General features: G+C 46.2%; 1 protein-coding gene and 1 long non-coding RNA gene across 2 annotated transcripts in view; one reads left to right on the forward strand and one right to left on the reverse strand.

The window, feature by feature from the left end:
• LOC143822600 (uncharacterized) overlaps positions 1–22632 on the forward strand; it is a 46912-nt gene extending 24280 nt beyond the window's left edge. The window contains exons 2-3 of the long non-coding RNA XR_013226211.1: positions 21552–21657; positions 22564–22632. This is a non-coding gene — a long non-coding RNA (uncharacterized LOC143822600). The remainder of the gene's footprint in view (positions 1–21551; positions 21658–22563) is intronic.
• A 106-nt stretch (positions 22633–22738) lies between these two features.
• SDF2L1 (stromal cell derived factor 2 like 1) lies at positions 22739–26006 on the reverse strand. Its single transcript, XM_077307935.1, has 3 exons — positions 25665–26006; positions 24780–24976; positions 22739–23341 (listed from the first exon to the last, which is right to left on the reverse strand). The coding sequence occupies exons 1-3, from the start codon at positions 25840–25842 to the stop codon at positions 23063–23065; spliced, it is 654 nt and encodes a 217-aa protein (XP_077164050.1). The 5' UTR covers positions 25843–26006; the 3' UTR covers positions 22739–23062.
• Positions 26007–27153: the final 1147 nt, after the last annotated feature.

The raw sequence follows: 27153 nt of genomic DNA on the forward strand, positions 1-27153 counted from the left end.
CGAACCTCCACCCGCTTAATAAAGGTCTCTTACTCTCCCTCCACACGGCTCTCAGCTCAGTACTAAAGGTATGTGGGAAAACGGTGGGAGGGAGGGGTGTTAAATCCTTTATTTTTCTTTGTAAATTATCAGAGGGCGGAGGGGGGGGGGGCTGACCGAGGGCTTGAAAAGGGCCGAGTGGGTGGCCTTTAAACTACTGTTTTCAGGTGGTCTCCACTCTCTTCTGGAGACCTTTTGAGGCCCGGGAAAAGGGCATGGGGGGAGGAGAGAACTTCAGACCGGATTAGAAAAAACGGCAAAGGAGCAGAGCTCTGGCCCAGAAAGGGGAAAGGGTGCTGGTGGTTGGGGGTGGGGGGAGCGGTGGAGTGAGAGAGGGGTGGGAAAGATTTTTTTTTTAAAGAGCTAATCAATTCCCTGCATCGCTAACAGCCTTCGGCAGGCCCAGGCACAATGGAGGACTCTCCACACGAGGCCTGGATGTTTTGTTACTCCGGCCTAGCGTGGCCTGCCACTTGCCAGGGCCCTCTGGACGTTCTGTTACGGAGTGTTCCCGGTGTTTTGTGCAAAGGGTCCGGAGCATCCTGTCCATGAGACCACCGGCCCTTTCGCCAGTTTTGGGGACTGGCTGATATGTAAACAAAGAGAGGCCTGAAGAGAGGGAAAGTAGGCTTGGGTTTGTTTCTTGCTGGTGGCAGGAATTGCTCAATACGCGGGGGACACCTTTGCACCAGATTTCTAACTCCCAGGCAAGCCGGTTGGTTTGTGTGTTTTTTTCCAAAAGAGAATAATTCAGAGGTCAAAAAAATCTTAAGGAGACTTCACACACACAAACACCCAGAGGATCTTTCATCCACACCCCACAAATCTGTCCCCCTCTCTTGCAAGTGCAACCCAGGGCTTTCGAGGCAGTAAGGGCATGGAAAGTTTTGCTATGGGGCAGTCTGCTACTCTTTCTCTGTTGCACTACTGTCAGACGATACAGCTAGCAGTGCAATAATGAAAGGGCATCAGCCACCCCGGAGAGCAGCCGGAGAAGGCAGAATCCAACCTGTAGGGCCAGGGGCAGTTCCAGCATACTAGTTCCCCCTTTAGGGCAATTTCTGGACAGCCCTCTCCACACTGTTAAAGCATCTCGACAAATTTAGTGACCTATGACTTTTTTTTTTTAAGTCTCAGGTGAATTGTGGCCGTGTGCCTGGTTGGTGGGCAGGACAGAGGGGTTGGTTTGGCTTGAACAGCAATCCCGCAACCGAGTTTTTCACAGGGCTTTTGACTAAGCAAGCGTTGACAGGCCAGTAACCGTTCTGTCACTCATGGATTCCTTACCTTATAAGCCAAGGCCCAGGCAGAGGGAGCTTTTAACCACTTCTTTATCCTCCACGAAGCGTACCCCAAGCTTGGGCTGTGGATTGATTTATAGACTTTAGTAATATCGAGCATTATATTTTCCCCGTTCCATTTGTTTAGGTGGCATCTTATGACAAGGTTACATATGTGCAGCAAGTCCCTGCTTCTAAGGAGTTTATAACCTGAAAGGTTTTTTTGGGAGAAGGATAATGACTTGGATAATGATTTTTTTTAATTCAATTAAGTTTTGGATAGCAACCCTCCTCTAACCCTTGGTGATTCACCACCTCTTTCCTTGCACCTCAGTTTTTACAAACCGTGAGCGATTACACTGCAAAATAACCGGAGTATTCTTGTATTTGCTCGGCTGCTGTTGAAATTGGCAGGTTCTAAAGGCATTTAACTGATTGGATTGTATCTTAAGGGTTTGAAAGGGGGTTGGGGGAGTCCTTTGGTGTAAAATCCACTGGGTGGGTCTGCCTTAGTAATTATTAATATGGTAGGTGGGGGAACGGAGGGTCTGTGCTTCCCCCCCTCCCTTTCCGGTGTTGGATTTAGTAATTATTAATAGCGTGGAAGTGTACTGTGGCCATGTAGTGCAATGTGTATGAATGAGAGGGAGGAGGCCTGTGGGAGAATAAAGGAAAGCTGTTTGGAATGATGAATTGGGGACTCTGCTCAAAGCCCCATTCCTTTCGCCCAAGCTAGGGGAAGTACCCCGTTCTAGATTTATTTGGCTGCCACAAAAAGGATGTTATTCAGTGGTTATTTTCAAAGAGGGTCATTTCTCACTGAGTTGGTGGACCTTCCCACATGGTCCTTTTTGTCTCCTGCCCTTGCTGGCTCTGTTCTTTCAAAAACAAAACAAAACAATTTAGCAGGCCTTCTCAGGTTTCCACTAAGGTAAATTCTGTAGGTTTCCTCCCAAGAAAATGCTTTGAGGATTGTGCAATGAGAAATCAAGACCTTCCGTCAATTCTTGTGCAGAGAGTCACAGTTCTGCTCTTTGTTAGGTCGTTGGCCATCCTGAGCCTGGATTAGACTTCTCCGTGAAGCTTGGCAAGACCGGCCTGTGAGTAGCACAAGGCGGTTAAACTGCATTAAGTACTCTAGTCTAGGACATTAATGTTGGTGATAAATCTGACCCCTTCCCAGTTTCACTGCAAGCCAGCGGCATCTCCTCTGGATGTGTTCTCCAACGAGGCTTAAATCTATTTCTGATCCATCACCAGCAAAAGGGCCTCTGGCACAGGAGACCAAATCCGGCCACCTCAGCTGTACAGACAACATGGTGTGTGTTCCCCTTCCATGTCCTGCCCCGTAGCATTCCAGGCAAGCCATCGACAAAATGGCTGCTGCGTGAATGTCTGGGTGGGCCTCGGGACGCTCCTTTCTTTGCATTTTTTTTTTAAGTTGGTATTTTCTTTTGCTGGAGACCTGGCATCTCCCAAGTGTCAGCTCTGGCTGGAATCACGGGTGTGTGTGTGTGTGTGTGTGGGGGGGGGGTTGGCCTGGGCCCCACTGTTTGTATTCCCCCCCCCCTTTTTTAACCTTCTGCGGACCAGGGCAGTGGGATCTGCAACAGCTGCTCTGAGCGGCAGGCCCTTTGAAGAATTGGGAGGTTGTGACCCCCAGGCCCTTTCCCTCTCCGTGTCCCAGGAGGTCTTGAGTCAATCAGGGGGAAGGGGAGGTGAAGAGGGGTTTGGGGGCGGGTGGGTTGCTTCTCTTCAGCCATTTGTCAATCGCTGAATGAAACAGGAAAGGGCGGAAGGGAGGAGGGAGAGAAAAAGGAGCTATTACTTCCACTTTGGTGGAGAGCTGAGACCCTCTCACACACTGGAGGGAGAAGGATTAAAACCCACAATTAAAAGGACCCTTCACCCTCCCCCCCACCCCGCCCTCCCCTCCCCCCCCAGCTCATAGGGTGATAGAAAGAGAGGCTTGGCTTGGGCCACATCATGCAAAATTGATATTCTTAAATAGGTAAGAAGCCCTTTGCAATCAATCTTGTTTTTTCCCCCCAGATGCCCAAGAGAATCCATGATGCTGGGGGTTTTTTTGGGGGGGGGGCAGCACCAGGGCATGGGGAGTTATCCACTACTTTATTTTATTGTATTATATACTGCCCTCCCCTGTGGTTCAGGGTGGTTCACATGAAACATAGGGGAACAGGAACAATACAGAGAAAGTTGGTAACCATAATAACAATAAAACAGTATTAAACAGAATGGTAAGTTCATAACTAACATAGTGACAGACCCATAGTTGGGTGGTTCAGGGCATTTGAAATTCTTGGGAGGGAGGCTTGGGGGCCCTGTAGGAGATGTTGATTTCGGTTGACCTCAACCAAATGCCTGGCAGAAGAGCTCCCTTTTGCAGGCCCTGCAGAACTGTTCTAATTTCATTAGGGCCCTGATCTCCTCTGGGAGCTCATTTGATGCAATGAATTCATGAGTTCTTTCTCCGGGAAGAGAAGCCCAAGTAAGCTGGTGAAACAGATTTTCAAGCTGCTTGCTTTTTGCACTCTGCTTGGCCCAAAAGCTCCGGATACGGCTGGTTCAGTTCAATTCACAGGGACTAGAAACTACATTATATTTTAGAAATGTGGGGCATCCCAATTAGGCCTATAGACATTTCCCTTTTTTGGGGGGGGGGTTCCTGGATAGCGTTGAACAAGACCAAAGAATCCTAAATGCAAATCCCCATTTCGTCATGATGTCCACTGGCAGCACAATTCTGTGCATGTCTGTTGAGAAATAAGTCCCATAATGCTCAGTGGCGCTTACTCCCACCTAAGTGCACACAGGACTGCAGCCTGGACAATCTAGGAGTATTCAACCTTGTCCTGCAGGATTATTGTGAGGATAAAATGGAAAGAGGGAGAAAAACATGCACCAATTCAAACTCCTGGGAGAAGCCGTTAGGGATGAAAATGAAGAGGTTAATTAGCTTTTGTCAGTCCACGCAGCGGGCTATTTGGAAAATGTTCTGCATACTATGCCCAAAAAGTCAATAACGTAGCTAGAGGCCCACCCCTTTCCCCTAAAATAAGTTTTGAATTTAAAAATGTGCAAGAACAAGCAGAAATGCACAGGTTTCTCTGGGAAAGGTATTTTCTTACCCGCGCAGTACTGAGATAATATACTACGCTCCCCACTTCCAGTGTCTCATGAGAAGTGGATGGCTGGAATTTCAGAAATGGATGTGGGGAATATTTCTTTCTAGAACCTGTGGAAACATCGGCATGTGCTGTCCCTACCTTGCTTTCAACACCAGATCCCCCCCCCATCCCCCTTGCTCTTGTTTCCCTGGTAGGATGTAAGAATCTTGTTATTGCCTCTCGTCCCCAAATAATGCAGCAGGTAAGGCCACAGAGTGAGTCAGCCCACCAGCATGTTTCAAGGTAAGAGGGGCTACCACAAGGTATGTGGCTTTAAGAGAGGATGTGGAAAAACTGAATATCTACCAGCCATACTAGCTAAACAAAACCTCCCAGGTCCAGAAGATGGGAATACTCCTCTGCACTAGTTCTTCTAGCCGGCTGTAAAGTAATGGTGCCAATACTGTTAACAATAAAAGAGTGGCTTAAAAACAAGACTTTAAAACAGGACTGTGTTCATGCTTTTACACCAGGGGTAGTCAAACTGCGGCCCTCCAGATGTCCATGGACTACAATTCCCAGGAGCCCCTGCCAGCGAATGCTGGCAGGGGCTCCTGGGAATTGTAGTCCATGGACATCTGGAGTCCATGGACATCTGGAGGGCCGCAGTTTGACTACCCCTGTTTTACACATTTTGTTTAGAAAGAAGATATAAAAGAATAACACACAAACGGACTTCAGTATGATTAATAACAGAACAAGTGGTCAAAAGACAAAAGATAAGAAATTTTGGCATCATAGCTTTTTATCTGGATACACTCAAAGCAGATAAGCCGGCCATCACAATTTACAGTTGTAAGGCTGGACCGTTAAGCAAAGGAAAACTTCCAAAAATGTTAATTTTTTTGTGAAGCAGTATTTTTAAAAGATTTTGCTGTCAAGTTGCAGCAGACTAGTATTTTCAAGACGAGCCTTTCAGAGGTGGTTTGCCACTGCCTGCCTTTGGGTTGCAACCCTTGTGAGTGTCCTGCATAGCACAGGGGGTTGGACCCATGAGGTCCCTTCCGACTCTATGATTCTATGATTCTCTGATTTGATGAGATTCAGGTTAGGGCAAAACAATTTAAACACTATAATATACTGGTTCACATAGAAACTGCTTTCTTCAATTTCTACAGAAAGGAGATGATGGTATTTTTATCCTGGACCAAATATTAGAAGTCTGTGTTACAAAAAGAACAAAAGTAGCCAACTGAAGAAAAAGATGTCTAAGGTGTCTTAGAAAGCAATAATTTTCAGTTAATTTAATATCTCTGTAGGAGAGTTCCTTATAGTCCACTGATGGACGTCTTCAACAAGTTTTACACTGGAATATCAATAGAAAGTTTTTATACCCCGCTTTTCACTACCCGAAGGAGTCTCAAAAGTGGCTTACAAACACCTTTCCCTTCCTCTCCCCTCAACAGACACACTGTGAGGCAGGTAGTGCTGAGAGAGCACCGAGAGAACTGAGACTCGCCCAAGGTCACCCAGCTAGCTGCATGTGATCTAAGCCTGTCCCCTTTAACATTCAGCACAAATTCAGGGGTACGCAGGGTGTGTTTATAATGTTGTATGAAAGGAGTTTGGGACACAAAGAAAGAGGCTGAGGGTAGCACTTGGGTTGATCTGGGACTGGTTAAGAGCACCCACTAGCTGCAGCATAAGATATTTACACATTGTTGTTGGTCGCATACAAATTATCCACCGGGATAGAACATCCTTGATAGTTGTATGCTTAATGTACAAAATTAAATGTACAAGGTTTAAAATTAAGGGCTTGGAAATTTCCTAGTGTACCCCCATCTCTTCCCCCCCCCACTTACACCACAGCACACAGCTTCCTGTAGTTGGGGTCATGTTTGTGAAAGGAATAATTGATAGGACATGGAAGCTTTTCCTCCTGCTAAACCTAAGCCCAGTATGAAAATCTTGCAGATGAGTTTTTAGCTGTCGCGACGTTCGCATTATGCTAGGACAATGAAATTGCCGGAGAGACCTTAATAATGCATGAGAAAATATAGCCTGAGTTGTATCAATATTGACTTATTCTTTGCTATTTCGTTGCATTGATGTGCCTCGGGTGGGATGGGGATTTGACAAACTCCGAGGGCTTTTGTATTTTTGGCTGGATCGTCGTGTTCAGTCCTTTAATTTGAGACCTTGTTCGTTCCTCTACAAACGTTCGAGTGCCCTATCCAATTACCCAAAGAGGATTTGACTTTCCAAACTGATTAGAGGTATTCATTTCATTCTGTGAGTAAATGCTTGAATTTGAAAAGTAAAAAAAGAATGATCCAGTGAAAAGTGTTGGGGAACATGATGCATTTTAGTTGAAGGGCAAGTTCTCAAACAGTCCAGGGACAGCTTGTATTGCACTTGTTGAGCTGGTAAATAGGATACAGAGTGATTTTAAGTTGCAGACAGCTCAGGTTCGTTCTGATTCCCTGTAGTACCCAAGCAGAGCTGGGAAGGTTTCATAGTTTTATAATGGTATTTAATAGTGTCTCGGGCAAGCCACAAAAGAAGTGAGACCACAGTGGCCATGGACAAGCCCGGAGCTTCTACAAACTTGGAAGACTTCCTAGGTCTGCCAAAAATATAAGTTTATAAATTCACCGGAAGAAAAATGAACTAAAGAAATGGCCAAAAAGAACTGAGCATGCGCCAGGAGGCACAGAGTGTTGAAAGCTGTTGAGAATCCGCTGAAAGAGGGAAAGAAATGGACAAATTGATCTGCTGACATCAATCAGGTAAGGTCTTCAAAGGGGAAATGCAGGTTTGTGGAGGGACAGTGTCCAACAATTCTCTAATAGCAATTCTCATATAGAGAGGCAGCAACATGGAACCATCCATGGTATTTTGGGGTGGCATCATCTGAGCATAGAACTGGAGTCACTGTGGGTGGCAGGTAGTTGTGAATTTCCTGCATTCTGCAGAGGGTTGGACTGTCAGAGTGCTCAGGTGACCCTTCCAACTCTATGATTCTAGTTGGACAAGATGACCCTGGAGGTCCCTTCCAACTCTGGTTTTCTGCCCAAAGCAGGGATTTCTACATCAATGGGGGTACCTAGCAAAATGTTAATTCCCCCAATATGTCCTGATGAGGCTTAATCACATTAATTCCCCTTCCCATGTTTAGGGCTGTTAAAAAACTGGCTGTAAAACAAAGGGGGAAGCGAAATTGGCTTGTTTCAAGATTCTGCGAATGCATTACATTCTGGAAGGAGAGAGATTGGTCAGGATGCGACCTTTCCCATTGTTCATGTCTGCAGGTATCGCTTCAGGACTATCCAGGTTGCTCTGCCGCGTTCCAGGTACATCCATGATTGAAAACTAGCTGTGGCCACCTGCATGGAGAAATGCCTAAGTCTAAGAAGGGGATCAGTGAATGACAATTTCAGCTCTAAATCTCCTTTTCAAAGATGACGTACTTTCTAGTGATCCTGCTCCTAAACACGTACATCCTTTTAAATAATAATTATTATAATAATTAACGGCCTTCAAGTCACCATTGATTGAAGGTGACTTCCCATAGGATTTTAATGGCAAAAGATGAGCAGAAGAGGTGTGCCGTTGTCCTCCTATGAATTACAATCCTTCATGGGCTCCCACCTGAGTAGCGATCACGGCCCGCCCCACTTCGCCTCCAAGCTCTGGAAAGCTGGGGCCTTCCTGAGAAGTTTCTTCTCTCTGATTAAATGTTCAGTGAACCACATCCTTCCCTTGAGGTTTAGTGGTTACCTGGAAATTTGCTCACTGCTGTGTGAGAATTTTCGTAAGAAAGTATACCTTTTTCCAGGGGTGGGTGGGTGTGTTGCTGTAATGGCCCAATACAGCAGCTTACCACACTTGTCTGTGGAGAACAATGAGCTCTTGTAAAGGACCGTTGATTGCAAGCCGGTTTAATAAATTTCTACCCGATCCTTTTTCATCCTGCTCTTCATTCTGGGAGCTCAGAGTTGCGCACCTGGGTCCTCCTTTATTTTATCTTCACAACAACCCTGATAGGCAGGACAGGCGAAGAAAGAAAGTGACTGCTGCTGGGCCACCTGCTGAGCTTCAAGGCAGAGCAAGGATCTGAGTCCGTGTTCTCCATGTCTTCCTGTTTTAGGAAGAAGGAATTTTATTTATAATTGTATTTGTTGACCGCCACTTCCAGCCTGGCCAGCTTGGAGCCCTTCAAATCAGGCTTCCCCATCTTTTGGAAGAATCATACCTGGAAGAAGAAAAAAGTCCCCCAAGTTTTTAAAATTGAAATATTTAGAGCCTCATCAGTGCCCCAGGATACTTGCAACATTCATCCACAATAGAATTAATATCAACTGCCAGCTGTTTCCACTGGAGTTTTGTGAAAGCCTGGGGTTTCTTGATGGCCCTGGGAGGGTTTCCTGAATTGGTGGGACTTAATTATATGTAAATATGGTCAATTTGTTAAACAGTTATTGGGTGATATGACCATATGTGATCATGTCGACCCACCCACCCCTCAAAAAATGGCCAATGATGGACCTGGAGGGGGTGGGAAGGGGAGGAGCCACGGGTGGGTGTGTCCACAGTATTCTTCCCAAGTATATTCTGCACGATCGCACCACTTCTGGGGTTTCTCGAAACCTGAAGAATGTTCCCCAGGGGCTTCTTGATGGTAAACCGGTTGAGAACGGCTGTTCTTCAACAATGGATGAAATGACTGCTTTGGAGGGTAGACTCCCTGCTAGTATAACTTCCCGTCCCCAAACCCTTCCAGTCCCAGATGTAACCTTCCAAATCTTTGGAAATTTGCCAACCTGGACTTGGCAACCGTATTCCAGAAGCACAGGTAATACCCAGACTGCAGGGATTCGTTCCTCTGGTGGAAGTGGGACCTCTATTGCAAAGGTAGTCAACCTGTGGTCCTCCAGATGTTCCTGGACTACAATTCCCATGAGCCCCTGCCAGCAAACGCTGGCAGGGGCTCATGGGAATTGTAGTCCATGGACATCTGGAGGACCACAGGTTGACTACCCCTGCTCTATAGCATTTTACCCCACTGTGCTTCCTTCCCTCTCTGAACTCTGTCCTCCACCGATTCTCCAGGGCAGTCTTTCTCAACCTTTTGGCCATGGAGGAGCCACTGAAATAGTTTCTCAGACTCTGAGGAGCCCCAGAAGTGATGTCAAATGGCCACACACAAACACACACCCATGTCCCTGGAGGTGACATCATTCCCCGTACCCTCGTTTTTCTCCCTCCCTCTACTACTGCTATGGTGGTTCTGCCTCATGTAGGCTGGAAAGAAAAGTAGGAGCTGAGAGTCCAGCCTCCCCGTACCACGCCACTTCAGAGTTCTCACGGATCCCCTTCAGAACTCTCATGGACTCCTAGGGGTCCACGGACCCCTGGTTTGGAATCCCTGCTCTCTTGGTTGGGAATCCCAAGCCAGAACAAGCAACCCTAGAAGAGCCCTGCTGGATCAGACACAAAAGTGAGAGGAGAAATGGCTCCTCTAGGCCAGCACCCTCTTTAGCACCACTGCCCCAGAGTGCCAACCGAACAGGTGTGGGGGCTATGCCTCACCCTGACATCGATTCCCAGTGCTGGCACTCAGAGCTTTACAGCCTCTGGATGTGGAGGTTCCCTTGAGTCATCATGAAGAGGAGTCATTTGGGCTCTGTGCTCTTCCCAGCACACCAATCTGCTAGTGAGAAGTGGATGGATGGGAGGAAGGGGTTGAGTCATGCCTTCCTCATCCCAGCCTCTCCAAAGATCGGATCAGGTCTGACAGCCGCTTCTGCTCTCCATGCCCAGTTGGCCTTTGTCAACCAACACCGTGTGCTTCAGTGGGTGGGCAGCCTTCTGCTGCTCTGATGGTTCCATGGATCAGGACCAATATTTTTAACAACTAGATTTCCCATTAAAAAAAAAAAACCTTTTATTTCTGCATATCTTTCCAATCCCATCTCTGCTTTTTTGGACTGATTGCACCACTTTTGGAGAAGTTCACCATCCCTACTGGGGTCAGCAGTTGACCACGAGTTATTAATGATATTTGCCGTCCCAGTAAATTACAATCTTTTGCCCTGGGGCCAAAAGGAATGCCCCAGGCAAGTAGTCTACAAACAAATGACCTATTTGCCCAGTAGGAAAATCCTCCCAAGCAACAGCGGAGTAATAACTTCATTAGGATCAACAGCAGCAGTGCAAAGTCATGAGCAAGTTTTGAGCTCATTGAACATGACACGTTAACCCACATAAGAAATGGTATTACACAAGTCCAAATATAATGCTGTGAGTAAAAATATTGGGCTATGTGGTTAATAGAGCAGAGTTTGCCCAATCATAGAAGTATGATACTGAGTGCAGTGGATAAAACTCCCAAGTAAAAGAGATAAACTTCCAATTATTCAAGTAGATCCGGTTTGCATTCAGGTTGCAGTCAAAAGAAGAGAAAGGAAATTTAAAGAGTACTTTCCCCGGCACAAATGGCCAGCTCATCCAGCTTCCTGTTTGTGGGAGTTTGAGGGCTTTGTACCTACAGGAGACACCTATAGAAACATTAAGGAGGCCATGTGAAGAGAGTGAGAGGACAAAGGGAGAGGAGAGATCATAGAGCAGCTCCCAGGCTAAGGAAAAGACAGGTATCCCATTCAGCGAGATGGCACATATACACAGGCCCCATGTCCAGGTATGCCGAGTCGGTCACTCCAACAACAACAACAAAAATACAGCAATAGATGATACATATTAGTAGTGTAGTTGACAGTCCCATTCTCTGTTAAAGCATCTCCCATAATCATTGTTATAATGCAGTCCTAGTTCCTTTAGAACAGGGGTAGTCAACCTATGGTCCTCCAGATGTTCATGGCCTACAATTCTCATGGGAATCGTAGTCCATGGACATCTGGAGGACCACAGGTTGACTACCCCTGCTTTAGAACAATGCTTTTCCAACCAGTTCTTTGTTTTCTGTTCTGACTTTAAGTGCAGCCAGTTTCAAAACATGGAACTTTTCAAAAGCAAAAAAAAGTGAACTGAATTGGCATGCAGAACATGGGAGAGGGGAAAAAAATGTTAGGTTTGGTCAGTTCTTTGAGGGAGGGGGAAATTAGCGCCCAAGCCCAGGAACCTTCTTTAACCTACGGTCTTCCAAAGGACTGAAAGTCAAGGCAGAAAAATGACCTTCCAATTGCCTTCATACTGATAGTGTGAGAACGAAAAAATTAGTGCCCTATCCAGGAGCAAACCAGAAGACTTCTGTTCTTCAACCTAATGCCTTCAAAGGTGAAAATGCCATATAAAGCTTTCCCTGTCGGGGCCAGGTTGAGGCCAGACGTACTTCTTTTGGGCCAGGGATTGCTAATTTATTTTTATTTGACGATCTTAAGGTCTTTTGGGAGGTATATTCGGACAAGCGGTCCCTCAGGTACACCGGCCCCTGACCACGTATGGCCTCGTGGTTAAATATCAAAAGTGAGAAAGTGACCTGCGAAACTTGAAAGCTTGCTCATTGCTTTGTGTTTTTGAAAACTCATATGACTCAGAGCATGACGGTATTGTTTCCACCATCGCCCATTCATCGGCACAACTGCCTGTGATGTCTTTGCTGTCCTGCAGCCATCAGAGTTTGACAGCCCCAGCAATCTGGTTCCGAGTGTGTGGCCTTAAAAAATTGCGTCTGTGTTGCCAAAGCATATGTGAAGAACAGGTCTGTGGAGGAGTGGGGAAGGAGGGTGTTAATTTGTCAAGGATCACGGGGCTGGGGGCGGAATGTTGTATATCCTTAGCCAATCCTCGTGTATTGTTGGCTCTACTATTATCAAGATCACTGAGCCTTCGGGGAGGGTGGTATATAAATCTAAATAAATAAATAATTAATAAATAACTTGCAGGAAGTGCTTTGGAAAATGCTTGGAATCAATATCTCCTTGAAGATAGCTGCGTAACAAAGAGCCTTCTTGGCCACCTCTGAGAAAACCAACCTTGTCTTCTTCTTTCAGACTAGAAATTGTGCTGGGTGTTATTCCAAAATAGATATTATTATAATATTATAATAATATCCAAGATAGATATTATATAGATAGATATAGTAATAATAATAATATAAAATTTATTTTATTTTTGGACTTGTATACCGCCATTCTCAAAGAGACGCATGGCGGTTCACAGTGAAACAGTAAAAACAGTACAACCCTTAAAAATCCCCATAACATATTAAAAGATGGCAATACGGTACAACCCATCCAGAACAGGTGATGCCTTAAATCCTTGGTCATGCCTTTTGCCCACAAGTAGCACTTGGGTCTTTTGGTTTAAGCTTCAGGATATTTGCCTGCAGCATCCACTCTAAAACTTCCTCACTCGGAGATCTCCCAAGTCAAAGGTTTCTTTAGAACTGGATGTACCACAGCCTGCTTCAACACCCAAGCAGCACTGTTCCTGTTTAGGTCTCTGCTTCTTTCCAAAAGACCCTTTTTTCAGCCCCCTGTGACCCAAACTTTGGGTGTACTTCTTTCCCCTTCGGATTTTGACTGCGAGACGAGATTGGCGTGTCGTCTTACTTGCTGCAGCTGCCACCACCATGGGAGTCACTTCCTAAGCCCACTTGGCAAGGAGGGAGCCAATTTCAAAGGACTGTATAATTACAGGTACGCAGCTGTAATTATTGCCAACATAAGAGATGGAAGTGCATTTGTTGCGCATTGTGCTCTCCCTGCGGTTTGCTCCCTGGCACGGACTTCCTTGGTAATGTTGATGCTATTTTAAGTACCCTCAGTTGACTGCCACTTTCCAGAACGGCTGGGGGACCTGCGTAAGTATTGCTTTAACTATCGGATTGTGAGTGGCAGCTCTAGGTTGAGAAATACCTGGAGATTTTGGGAAGGGAGTCTGAGGAAGGTGGGGTTCAGGGTGTGAGGAGGCTTAGATATGGTCTATTGCCATAGAGTTTGCTTTCCAAATCAGCCATTTTTTCCAGGTGAACTGGTCTCTGTTACCTGAAGAGCAGCTGTGATCCCAGGAGATTTCCAGCCGCTTTGAGGCTGGCAACCATGGGATGGGTGGAAAGGCAGGACAATTATTGGGCTGAATCCCATGGATCCATTGTCTTGGCAGTGGGGCTGCCCCTTCCCTGTCATTGCTTTGTGTAGAAGATCCACAAGATTTGTAGAAGATCCCCAACGTTTGCGAATATTTTGTCAGTTCTCTTCCCTCCAATGAAGCTCTTGCACTTCTTTGTTCAGGTTCATCATGCACACTTCTGTATCCAACGTTCAAATCCACAACTGAAATGTGAAATCTTGAGCACTTTAATAGCAGTGGACATCTCCTAATTTGTTAATTTTGTTAGGAGTCACCTGTAATGAACCAGCAACTGTTGCTGTCAGATATCCTGCTATGGAAATCAAATATCATTAGTTAATACGCATATCAAATATTAAGTGAGCTTCCTGTTTTGATTGAACATCAACCACTTGGCAAATTAATGTTTGCGCTCACTCAGACCCATAGAAAATTATCTGAACACGCTTTTCCATCTATGATGTTTCTATTGCATTATGCTTTTCCACTTCCACTTGATTCTCACAAGACTGGCCATCGAAAATGCTGAGTCCAGGAGCACCTTAAAGATTAATAAAATGTGTGGCAGGGGATGACCGTTCCTGAGTCACTGCTCACTTCTTCAGAGACCTATGATTGTCAGCCAGAAGTTCTCACTCTAGCATTATCCAGAGTGCACCATGAGGAGGTGAGCTAGAATTGAGTCATACCATAAATAAATCTTCAGTTATCTGAAGAAGTGAGCAGCGACTCAACACAGCTCCTCCCCTGCTTGAAATTTTCTTAGCCTTTAAGCTGCTACTGGACTCTTGTGCTTTTCTACTGCTACAGACACATCTTGAACAAGCCTGTGGGGTAGAGGAACTAACTCAAGGTCACTCAGTTACCTTCGGTGGAGATTCAAACTCGGATCTCCAGCACACTAAACACTACACGATGTTAGCTCATTTCTGGTGCAGCTCCACCTCCAAAGCTTTTCTGATATAATTCCAACCTGGATGCAGAGCTGCTACCGATCCAGCCAGAAAATGAATGGGAAATCACCTACCATTCTAGGCTCCTTGTAGGAAGGCTGAGATTAAAACGCATGAGAACCACAAAGGTTAGGGATAAAACCAAACATAGAAAAACAGAAGCAATTTATTATGAGAGCTCGAAAATGTTTAAAAACCATAAAAGAATATATCTTTTGGGGACACGTGAAACATCACAGTGTGTACACCACAAATGACAACAAGTACAGACCTTGCAGACCTCATGTGTTTCATCATATAGATACACACAGTTGTATATAACATTTTTTTTTCTGTTTACAATGTGGGGGAATCTTCTTTTATTTGATATGGCTGGTTTTGGTCCTGCAGAGTATTTATTTTGGCAGAATTCTCAGCCAGCAAACATTTCCTATTCCTTCCCTGAGTTTTGGTAAATCCTATCGTGTACTTCTCTGCAAAAAGGTCTCATTTGGGATTCTCATTTTGGATCGGTTGATGTGAAAGACCTTTACTTGAAATCCTGGATGTCTACTGCCGGTCTGCATAGACAATACTGACCTTCATGGACTCATCCAGGATAAGGCCATTTTCGGGCCATCTTCTGTAATGGTTGGTCCTGGCTACAGTCTTCTCCACCAGTCTCAGGATATCGGCAGGTGTCTATTTATAAACCCTTTGGGTTTGTACATTCAGGAAGTAGCTCATAACCTCCTTAAGAACTATGATCCATATCCAGGAAAACACCATGACTAACGAAAATCAGGCCCAACCCAGCAAGAAGCCCTGGGCTCTGTCTGTTTGCCATGCTGCAGCTGGCAGTCAGCGAATCCACAAAGCCCTGTGGTTTCCCCCCTTCTTTGTGGACGGAACAACGTAACTCTCACTCAGGACGGAGTTCCGCAGTTTTGGTTTGTTAAGGAGGCCCTGTCCTCCGGCTCCTTATCAAGGGGCCTGTGATAGAAGGAGGGGGATCCTGAGGGGGAAAAATCAGCAGCATTTTCACTGAATAGAAACAATATGTATATTCATGCACAAAGAGAGTCAGACTGGTAGAGAAGTTAAGCAAAGAGAGTCAGACTGGTAGAGAAGTTAAGCTCCACCCTTCTGGGAAAACCCAGTAGTTTACAACGCAGTTTGCTTTTTTTCAAAGGAAACATTGGCTGCCTTCTCTCGAATTTTTGCGGCACACTCCATGATCTGATGGTTCCCCAGGTCCCCAGACTTGCAACTTTAAAAAGTAACCCTGAGGGCTGTGGATCGGGACTTGGGATAGGGACCTTTAAAATGTCACCCCTGCTCTTTCCCTGACAGAGTCACAACCCCGCACTCCATTTCGAGATGGTAATTTACCGCTTGGGTAGAGCAGCCATTCCCGACCGGGCTGTATGTCCCCCTGTTTGGGGGACATACAGTTTGGTGTAGTGGTTAGGAGTTTGGTGTAGTGGTTAGGAGTGTAGGAGTTTGGTGCAGTGGTTAGGAGTGCGTACTTCTGATCTGGTAAGCCAGATTCGATTCTGCACTCCCCCACATGCAACCAGCTGGGTGACCTTGGGCTCACCACGGCACTGATAGAGCTGTTCTGACCGAGCAGTGATATCAGGGCTCTCTCAGCCTCACCCACCCCACAGGGTGTCTGTTGTGGGGAGAGGAATGGGAAGGCGTAAGGAAAAGCAGGGTAAGGGTAAGGAAAAGCAGCATATAAGAACCAACTCTTCTTCTTCTTCTTCTTCTTCTTCCTGTGGGGCCCTGGCACATTTGAAGGGGGCCACAAGACTTTCACCAGGGGTGGGAAGGTGGGGAGTTAAATCACTCTGTCCTATCACCATGAGTCCAATTCAAATTGGGGTCCCTTTTGGCCACGTGGCAAGGCTTAAGTACATGTTGGGAGATTTGATTGCAGATCCGCAATTACGGCCTCTCGTTTGCTTTGCCGCGGCGGTGTCTCATTCCTAGAAGCCAAGAGCCGCGCGAAACTCCTTCCTTTTTGCACTGATCTGGTTGGCTAGGTGCCCGGGTGGGAAGGCACTCTGCCAGCAGACTCCATTTGTTTGGCTGTTCTGCAAAGGATGCAGAGCACCAGTTAGCCTTCCGATGGTTCCCTCCGAATGCCGTTGAGGCATCTGCTCTCCCTTCGTAACACATGGAAACTGTGGTCATACCTCTGTAGACCAGGGGTAGTCAACCTGTGGTCCTCCAGATGTTCATGGACTACAATTCCTATGAGCCCCTGCCAGCAAACGCAGGGATGTTTGTGCGAGGCTGTGAAGCCAAAGACCAACACGAGACAGACCCAGTGAAGGATAAAGAAAACCCTTAAGGGTATCCTCTTGACCTTGGCCAAGATATGTTTAATTTCCTAAAGGAAGAGAACTGGTTGTCGGGGGCTATCCCCCTATTGGAGCCAGGAAGTTAAGAAGTTTTTGTCCTGCCTCCCAAAGAGAATGGTGGGAAAACCCCATCCAAGATGTTCTCCCCTCAGAAGGAGAAAGTCCAGGCTAGACTGATCTCATCAAATCTTGAAAGCTAAGTTTGGGTTAGCCTTGGTCAGTATTTGGTTGGGAAACCCCTGAAGGTTGCAACACAAAGGCAATGACCGGACTACCTTTGAACATCTCTCGTTTTGAAAACTCTACCTCACACTTTCTCAGTGAGGATTTCTTGATGGCCCTGGAAGGGTTTCCCTAATGGGTGGGAGTTAATGATCAAGATATATTTTAGATCTAATGAAAATTGTTAAACGTTTAATGGGTAATATGCCCATACACGGTTATGTTTACCCACCTACTCCTCCCAAAATGGCCAGTGTTGGTTCTTATATGCTGCTTTTCTCTACCCGAAGGAGTCTCAAAGCAGCTTACAATCGCCTTCCCTTCTTCTCCCCACAACAGACACCCTGTGAGGGAGGTGAGGCTGAGAGAGCTCTGAAAGGACTGCTCAGTCACAACAGCATTTCTGAAGAGATCTGAGGGACTCTTTAAAAAGACTATATTGATTGTTTATTTGAAATTTTAGCCCACCCTTCCTCAAAGGCTCAGGGCGGGCTACAGCAATAGAAACATACAATCCAGGTTTTATAAAAGTGAAACATAAAATCCTAATTATTTACATTAAAATCCATTTTTCCTAAAAAGTACAATATAGAATTACAAAGTACAAGGCTGGTTGCCCAGAGGGGGCAAACATCTACATATCAATTCCCAAACAGGGTCGAATGATGGAGACAGGCAGGGAGACCAGCCGAAATTATTATATCCCCCTTGGCTTCGACCACAGTCCTGGTGGAACAGCTCCGTCTTACAAGTCGTAATCCCTCTTTGTTGGCTGCTTTGTTTTAAACAGCTGATTTTCAAATTATGCTGCATCTTTTATTTTGATCTAAGTTCCCCTGCGTGCGAAGGAAAATGAAAAAAAAAAACCCTTGAATAAGCAAAACGGGTAGGTCCACAAATAAACAGCATGGTAGACACCTGCCTTTGGTTTATATTAATTGACTAAATGCCGCTCATCCCATGGGCATTATGTACGTATTCAAATAACCCACACATTTACTTGGAAGTAAGCACCATTGATTTTAGTGAGGCTCCTTTGGATCGCATGCAGGATCACAGCATGAATAGCCACTCAGTGTATTTTTCCTAGGATATGAGCCCCTCCTGAGTAGAAGGCTGGGCTATTGTTTGTGTGCAAGAGGCATTTCTTTCAAGCCAACCGGACCCGAGCCGGCAGGGCGAGGCGAGGCACGCCTCGGGGCAGGCAGGAGAGTCAAGCTGGCTATGGAGAGAGCATGAAAGCAGCTGGGCTGGTCTGCAACCGGGGGGCTTTGTGAGGTTCAAGGAGCTGGTGGCCTCTGTGTGACAGATGGGCCACTTGCATTGTGGCTTCAAGGGGCAGAATCTCAAGTGTTTGTGATTGGCTGGGGTGGGCGGGGTGTTATACGCTTTGCAGAGTTTGCCCAGTGTTTGGCTTGTCAATATAGTGAGTGCTGGAGAGGTTAAAACCGCCTCTAGCGTTACTTATGTGTGCCGTTAATACATACAATACGTATCTCTCTCACACACACTTGTGTGTAAATGTGAGTTGCTAGATTGCATTATCTGTCTTTCTTGAATGCTCACGTCCATCCATAATTACACACCTTTATAAAAGTTTTTAGTCCAGTAGCACCTTTAGGACCAAGAATGTTTTGTCCTGGGTAAAAAGCTTTTGTGTGCATACACACTTCGAAAGCTTGTACCCAGAATAAAACTTTGTCAGTCTTAACCAACGTGGTGTAGTGGTTAAGAGTGGCAGCTTCTAATCCGGTGAGCTGGGTTTGATTCCCCGCTCCTCCCCACGCAGCCAGCTAGGTGCCCTTGGGCTCATCGCAACATTGATAGAGCTGTTCTTACAGAGCAGTCCTGTCAGGGCTCTCTCAGCCCCACTTCCCTCACAGGGTGCCTGTTTGTGGGGAGAGGAAAGGAAGGTGATTGGAAGCCGCTTTTGAGACTCCTTCGGGCAGTGAAAAGTGGGGTATAAAAACCAACTTTTCTACATCTTAACAGTGCTGCTGGACTCAAATTTAGTTCTATTGCTTCAGACCAACTTGGCTATACATACTTTCCTATAGAAAACTACAAACTGGCCTATAGAGCCAATTTGGTGTAATGGTTACGAAGCCCTTGCTCCCCAGGCAAGCTCTCCCTGCGGACTGCAGCCTGGACTCCGAGCTTTTCCAGGCATGACACCGCATCCGCGGAAGCGTGCGTGCACACGGCAGCTCACACCTCGAAGCGATCCCAGCTGGCCTTGCTAGGTGCCCAAGGTGGACTCAAACTTTGTTCTGCTGCTCCAGGCCCCTCCGCCCCCCCCCCCCCCCCCGCTTGAATCCCAGATCCGTTTCCATCCGCCCCGGGCTTGCAAGCAAGCAAGCGAGCCAGCCGGCGTGGCCTCCTCGGAGGCAAGAGCCGCGTGCCTGGGACTGGGGGCAGCTCCAAGCAGAAGCGGCGACTCTCTCCCTCCGTCTCCGGCCGCCGCTTTCCCCGGGCTTGGCTTCTAGGCTGGGGGAGCCGCGACTCGGCCGCCTGTTTGAAGGGAAGGGCGCCCCGCCACAGCTGCGCTTGGCTCCGGCTCCTGGCAGGGGCGAGGTGACGAGAGCGCGCGGCGGCCAGACGGCTTCCAGCAGCCGCTCCCCGCCGCGCTGCCAGGCGGCCGGGCCAAGCGGAGCGCCTGCAACCGGGGAGCGCCGTGGGAAGGCCGACCGGCTAGCCGCGCCATCCCTGCAAAGGAGATAGAGCAGCGTCAACTAGTGGCCGCGGGGGGAACGGCACCAGACCGGACTCCGGACTGAGTACGGAAGGCAACCGGAGCGAGGTCAGACGTCGCTTTGGACGCCCTCTTGCGCGCTTGACGCGATTGCACCTGGCTGGGCTTAAACAGCGGGGAGAAGGGAGTGGTGTCATGGGCTCTACTGCTTCTGACTGGAAGGGGAGGAGGTCTCATTCTTAACGCTTCCTCTCAAGTAAACCATCTTCCTGTCATTTGTCTGTCCCTCCACCTGTCTGTCTGCCATTCATCCATCCGCCTGCCATGACATTAGGGTTGTTTCCTCTTGGTGCTACTCAGCCTGTTAAGAGTTCCTAAGAAATCAGGGTGTTTTCTGGTTATCAGGAAGCTAGTTGCCCACTGTGGGTTGGGAAATTATAGAGATTTGGGGAAGTGGAGTTTGCGAAGGGGACTCAACGGTGAGGCAATGTCATGCTGGAATTTCGCTTTCTCCTAGACTCTATGGTATACCACACTGTCCACCTTCCAAAGCTGATTTGCTCTAGGGGAGTTGATCCCTAGAGATCATTCCATCTCCAGGCCACACCTGGAGGCTGGCAACCTTAGGTGCCTTTGGTGGGTAACCACATGTTTGGGCTGTTTTGATAGTGGTATGGCAATAGCCATGTTTCCCCCTATTTTAACGTTAATATTTTGTATTGGTCATCTCCCCAGGAAATCTTGTTAGCCTTCAAGGTGCTGCCGGATTCGAATCTTGCATTTTAATCCCTGTCTTAATATTTGCAAACTGTGATTTGCAGTTTGGGACAGTGTGCTTTTAGGACAATTGCCCGCCCCCCCCCTTTTTTTTTTTTTGCAGAAATGCAGCCTAAACGTGTTTTTGATAAATAACATCTGTCAACATGCTTCTGTTCAGAACTGGAGCAATGAAAAACCACCCCGTTCTCCCCCCCCCTCCAGTTTACTGTTAACAAATTCTATGGCATTTTGTATTTTCTTTGCATCATACTTCACAAGCCACCCTGACAAGGTTTTCTGGAGAGGCACTACAGAAATTTTCTAAATACAGAAGCAAGTTGTATTCTTTGCACAGGAGAACAGGTTTTGACAGCCTCTCACCCAGTTGCCTGGAAACCTTTTACCTGACTGAGCCTGCTGGCTCACTCTACAGCTGCCAGCAAGGAACTGACCCAAACCTCAGCAAACAGGCCAGCCCTGTAAACCAGACACCAAGAAAAACGCTGTTGCTGGGAGGTGTCTGCAGTCCAGCTGTTGAACATGCTCCCCTGTCTGGGGCTGCAGCTGCTGATTTCATTGCCGAAGGAGAGGAGCTGTTTCCACTGAGCTAACATCGCCAATAATGGGGCTGAGCCAGCACCTTCATTCCAGGCCAAGGGAGCATTTAGATCAGGGGTAGTCAAACTGCGGCCCTCCAGATGTCCATGGACTACAATTCCGATGAGCCCCTGCCAGTGAATGCAGTTTGACTACCCAATTTAGATTTTCAGGCTCGTTCTCAATAGGTGGCCAAAGGGGGGTGGGAGTGGGGGAATTAGGGTCAAAGACGATTTTAATATCACCTCTTACAGTGCTAATGGAGGATCTGTGGAAGCGTGTCTGTATGTTCAGCACCTCCAATAGAAATGCAATATTTCTGGAGGAGATACAGTCTAGGAACGAGCTTCTGGGTTTGCAAGCTCTTTGTCTTCTGAGGCCCCAGTTTACGGCGGGGGGGGTGTGTGGGCTGACTCTTCTTTTCTTTTGATCCACAGGTCTCCAACTGTGGGTCAATGCATCGGCAAGCAAACCGCATCGTTGCATCTTTCCCGTCCTCGTCAGACCCGAATAGAATTGCAGTGTGCTCAGAACTGAGTGACGGTGAGACCCTGTACAGAAAAGCCATTGGTGTACACATTTCTACAGTATTGCTAACTTAAGATATTTCAGCAATTGCCAGACTGGATGCTTTAGCAGTATGCAAGATTTGCTGGGAGATACACTGGAAAAGACGATAATGCTAGGAGAAGTTGAAGGCCGCAGGGTAGGGAGGCTTGATGAGAGACAGACCGAGTCCATTTTGCACGACCTGAGCATGGCTGTTAATGATCGGATGCTTTGGAGGTAGTTCATTTGTAGGGTTGGCATATGCTATTTGGCAGCACATTACACATGCAAGCAAGATTCTGCCAATCTCATTGTATTCAGTGGGGCTTACTCCCAGGAAAGTGTTCTTACGATTACAGCCCTAACCATGCAGGAATTGACCATTCTCAACAGCCCAGTGCTTGGAGCATGCCATACCATCAACATCTAAGAGGCAACTTCCTCTTCACCCCACCTGCTCTAAGAGATGTGCCCAACAGCAGACAAATTTTGCCAGTCATGACTCATGCTGAGAGAACTAAGGGATTTTGCCTCTCTCCCTCCCTCCCTTTAGCATCACCTGACCTCAAGAGGTTCAGCAGTTGAATAGGCTGCCCCTCACTAATAGTCTTTAAGCAGCAGCTGGGCAGATACTTACCATGGATTCTTTTAAGTTGAACCTGCATTGAGCAGGGGTTTGGACTAGATGGCCTGTATTGCCCCTTCCAACTCTAGGATTCTATGAAATTTATCAAGGAAAACAAACAGTTATTAAATGAAAGTGTAGTAAACTGCATGAAGTAGCAATTGTTTTTCCTATAAAAGTTATTTAGTGGATTTTTATAAACCAAGCCTTTCTGCACTAAAATTAAAAGCCTTTACTGTGAAATACTTGACATTTTTTTCTTCTATGAGATCTAGATAACACCAACCTAGCCAATGATGAAGTACAAGGTGCAGGTACAAGGGATGCAAGGTGCAGATATTTGGGTAAGATTTCTAAGCGCAGCACCCTGAAAACCCAAGATCTGATGGCTTTTTACATTTTCTGCTGTGTTGTAGTCTCCCTATTTTGCTAAGAAAAAATTTCAGGACAAAGTTTTCGTGTGAATTTATTTACAACCTGATGGAGAATTACAAAATTTAATTTTATTGCATTTCAGATTAGATTGTTTTACACTGCGATTCACACCTGGGCTACTGTTTATGTTAAGGGAAAAGGGAGGGAACAAATGAGATAGGAAAAGAATAGCCTACAAAAACAGAAAAGTCAAAGAACCGATGTATTCCTTATCAGACTGAGTTCATGGGAAGTACAGTTAACACAATAAAAAAACACATTTCCCTCACCTGTACAAAAAAAAATTGATAATTCAAGATGATATTTACAAAAGGGGACCAAATTCTACATAAAGGTCCTTCAGAGCTCATCGTGTTTTGTGGAGTCCAAGCTGGGCTTAATGAAGACGCCCTCCATTGCCTTCCAGTAATTGTGTTGATTAGGAGAATGCATGCCATGAACTTCCCGTTGGCCCCTGATTGGGTGACCATATTGTTCACCTGTTACTGAAAGGAATGCATCTGTTCCTATGTGCTTGAAGCGCACTGCATCGTTCCGGCCCCAGTAACTTCCACTGCACTGCACTGTCCACACATCCAAGTCATCTCCTTCGCCTTCATCACCAAAGGCACTAACTTCCTGTTAGAAGGGAAGGGGAGTCTTTAATAGTACTTCTTTATTTACAAAGCAATCATGCTTTCAGCCAGGAAAACAATACTGCAAGTGAAATACAGAGAATGATAATATACAACAAAATTAACTGTCCTCTTTTTCAGAATGTAAACAGTAGCAAACAAAGGTTACAGCAATAGGCAGGAATTGAAAAAGCAGAACAAATAATTGTGAGTAGTTTTATAATTTAAAAAACCCACAAATGTTAAGGGTAAAAAGTGGGAATAGTGATCCATACCGTTCAAACAGTGCCTCTGCTAGATGGCCTTACAGAAAATGGTTTCTCTGAGCTCCTCCTTCACAACATGGGAGTGCTAAAGTTGACCTAATAGGAAGGCCCATTAAAGCTACTAATATTTCATTGTTAGCAAGACAATGTGTGAAAGACTTTGAACAACCCAAATATTAATATAATCCGTGTCTCCATATCAAAGAAGATTGTTAATAAGGAAAATCTTTCCCCTAATAATTAATTAATAATTGATTAATTGTGCAGTAATTGCCCACACTTGTAGATGAGAACAAAGTTACTGTCTATTTTACATCTTCCAACTAACCATTTATATGGTCTGGCTAAGGGGATTCAGAGCCTCTTGTGGCGCAGAGTTGTAAGGCTGCAGACATGCTGTCTGAAGCTCTGCCCATGAGGCTGGGAGTTCAATCCCAGCAGCCGGCTCAAGGTTGACTCAGCCTTCCATCCTTCCAAACCACCCTGTATAGAGTCTGCCAAGAAAACGCTAGAGGGCCTCACCCCAAAGATCAGACATGACTCAGTGCTTGCACAGGGGATACCTTTACCTTTAAGGGGATTTTACTATTTGTATGTCCCTGTGAATACAGCACAACTTGTGACAATGTTTTAGGTCGTCAAAATTAATTTCTAATGCTTTTAAAATATATGACTGTATTTTGCTGTTAGCAGGAATATCATCCTGAGTTTCTAAGTACAATGAAACGTTAGACATAAGCTGAAAAGGATGCTACTCTGCTTAGGATCATACTATGGGATTGTCAAAAGGCAGTCAGCAAAAAAAAATTAAGATGTAACTTACTCTGTTTAGATTGTAAATTTATATTAAAGTAACTTACTGTATGTTTAGATTGTAAATTTATATTTAAAAGTTATTTTGCAATCACAGCTTACAAAAAAAAGCACTCAGCATTTAATTAGTCCATAAACACACATATTTTACATATTGATGTTGTGTGTTTTAATATGTTGTGACCCTGCCCCAAGCCAACTGGGAAGGGTGGCTATAAAAATAAAGTTTTATTATTAATTATTATGATCATACAGTTCAGTATTCCTGATAAGAGTCAGTCAACTATTTACTTTTGTACATGCTTAGCAGAGACATTTGAAATAAACAATAACAAAGTGTGAAGGACAAAGGTCTGGTTATACCTGGTTATTGGAGAGTGGTGATGGGAAATGATGAGTGTGTAAATTTTTCCCTGTATTGACATGAGTAAGGCGCACTGCTTGCCCACACTTCACCGGTGCCCCTCGCTGGCAGACCCCATCAGTTTTGCCTCGGATCCGCCAGTAGCTATTGGCATCGTCGGAGGCTTCAACGCCAGTAACTGACTGTTGACCACTTCCTGTTTACAAAATAATCACAAATATAGCACTTTTAAACATACAAGGCATCTTAAAGCTCGACAATATGGAACATATATTAAAGAGACAATAACTACCTCAAGGGCACCCAGAGAAAGAGTGAAGAGTGAGCAGTAACATCCCTGCAGAATCAAGCTTCACTGTAGAAGCAGAAGAGTTGGTTCTTATATGCCGCTTTCCCCTACCCGAAGGAGGCTCAAATTGGCTAACATTCACCTTCCCTTTCCTCTCCTCACCACAGACACCCTGTGGGGTGGGTGGGGCTGAGAGAGCCCTGATATTACTGAAGCAGAAGAGTTGGTTCTTATATGCCAGGGGTAGTCAACCTGTGGTCCTCCAGATGTTCATGGACTACAATCCCCATGAGCCCCTGCCAGCATTTGCTGGCAGGGGCTCATGGGAATTGTAGTCCATGAACATCTGGAGGACCACAGGTTGACTACCCCTGTTATATGCCGCTTTCCCCAACCCGAAGGAGGCTCAAAGCGGGTTACAATCGCCTTCCCATTCCTCACACCATGTACATGGTGTGCTATGCTATTATACGGCCAATTGTTCAAAAGTTGGGAGACTGCTCCTTCTTCTTCAGTGGCCTGCCTCCCTCCATCCGGGAACGCGATTCGGCTTTCCTTCCCTTCAGGCCCGCCCGCCCGGCGCCCGTCTCCTCACCGGATCCGTATTTGACCTCGTGCGAGTGAAGCCGCACATTGTGGCGGGTATTCAGCAGCTTCAGCACCGACCCGCAAGTGACAGCGGCCACCTCGCCGCCTCTCGCCAGGCCCAAGCCGCACAGGAGAAGGAAGAGCGGCGGCCGCAGCAGCAGCGGGAAACGGCTCGACGCCCGCATCTCCGCAGCCCTCGCGGCGACTGTCGCGCTCCCTCAGAACCCGCTTCCGCCACCGGCGCCGCTCGCCGGCCAATCAGCGGCCGCCACCGCCGCCCACGCGCTCCCCGGCCTCCGCATCCCTCAATCAACGGCTTCGGCTCGCGCCGGCACGAAGGAGCGTCGCTCGGCCCGGAGCAGCCAATCCGCGGCGGCGGCGTGGCGCCACGCGCCCTCCTTGCTCTTTGTCCCCGCCTCAGTGTGACGTCGGCGCTTGGGAAACGGGGCGGGATGAGGAGCCATGAGAAGGGTGATGTGTTGATGAGAGAGAAAAGGAAAGGCGGCGGGAGGGGGAGGAGGGGTGCTCTGAGCATGCGCGAGCCTGCCATTCCCTTGCCGGCCGTTCCTCATAGGCGGTTAATGATTCTGAGGGGATGGGCTGGATTTTTGCCGTCATCAGTTTAACACTTTTTAAAAATAAAATTCCAAAAACAACAATACACCCTAAAGCATCTGCCGGGCAAAATGAACTTTTTTGGCTGACGCCAAATAAAATAAGTCTGCTGATTGGTTCAAGAGTGGAATGTCTTTTACTTAGGAATCGACCACCGCTGATGGTAAATTTCAAATCTAAACGGTATAAACAAATTAATAACATGCCCATCATTTAATTGCATTTTAACTTCAGTATAAACGCCCCTGTTGAACTCAAAGTGCAGCATCATTTCATGCTCAAAAAATGTTGCTCTGTCACCCAGCATTCTGCAGCAAATTTATTTATTCATTCGGCTTATATATCGCCTCTCACTGTGAAGTCCCGGGGTGGTGTGCTGGCAGCTTTTCAAAATTCAATTTTATACTTTTAAACCAATTAATTTTATACTGCGATTAATGGAACATTATTATGATGTTCACTGCCCCAAGATGGCAAGTCAGAGAGGGACAGTATATAAATTAAAAAATCAACAAATCTTTATACAAAAGTACACAAAAAATGGCCTTTATATGCGGATCCCTAATTCTTGTATAATAATTCCCCCCAAAGTTAATCTCTCTGTTAATTTTAAACCAACTTTTTAAAGATGGGTCCAAATGCTATGCATCTGAGGATGTGAAGAGAAAGAAATAGATTTAGTCTCCTTGGAAGCATAGGTTTATAAATCCAAGACAAACCAAAAAATCCTACAAGATGGGACCAGGATTTTGTGCCAGAATCTATTTTCTACACTGGAACCCTGCAACCCCTATTTCTCTGAAGAGTATCTTCTAAAAATACAAGTCTGTTTTGACTTTATTTTAAAAATCAAACAAATACACATTTATTGGAATATAATC

This window comes from Paroedura picta, chromosome 13 (assembly GCF_049243985.1).
Source record: "Paroedura picta isolate Pp20150507F chromosome 13, Ppicta_v3.0, whole genome shotgun sequence".
NCBI classification, from domain to species: domain Eukaryota; kingdom Metazoa; phylum Chordata; class Lepidosauria; order Squamata; family Gekkonidae; genus Paroedura; species Paroedura picta.

Bases quoted from the DNA above. Each gene is read 5' to 3' on its own strand.
- SDF2L1 (XM_077307935.1), bottom strand. From the start codon at position 25,842: ATGCGGGCGTCGAGCCGTTTCCCGCTGCTGCTGCGGCCGCCGCTCTTC. The intron at 24,977-25,664 runs GTGAGGAGACGG...TTTTGTAAACAG, and splicing joins CGAGGTCAAATACGGATCCG to GAAGTGGTCAACAGTCAGTT. The intron at 23,342-24,779 runs GTATAACCAGAC...CCCTTCTAACAG, and splicing joins CACCACTCTCCAATAACCAG to GAAGTTAGTGCCTTTGGTGA.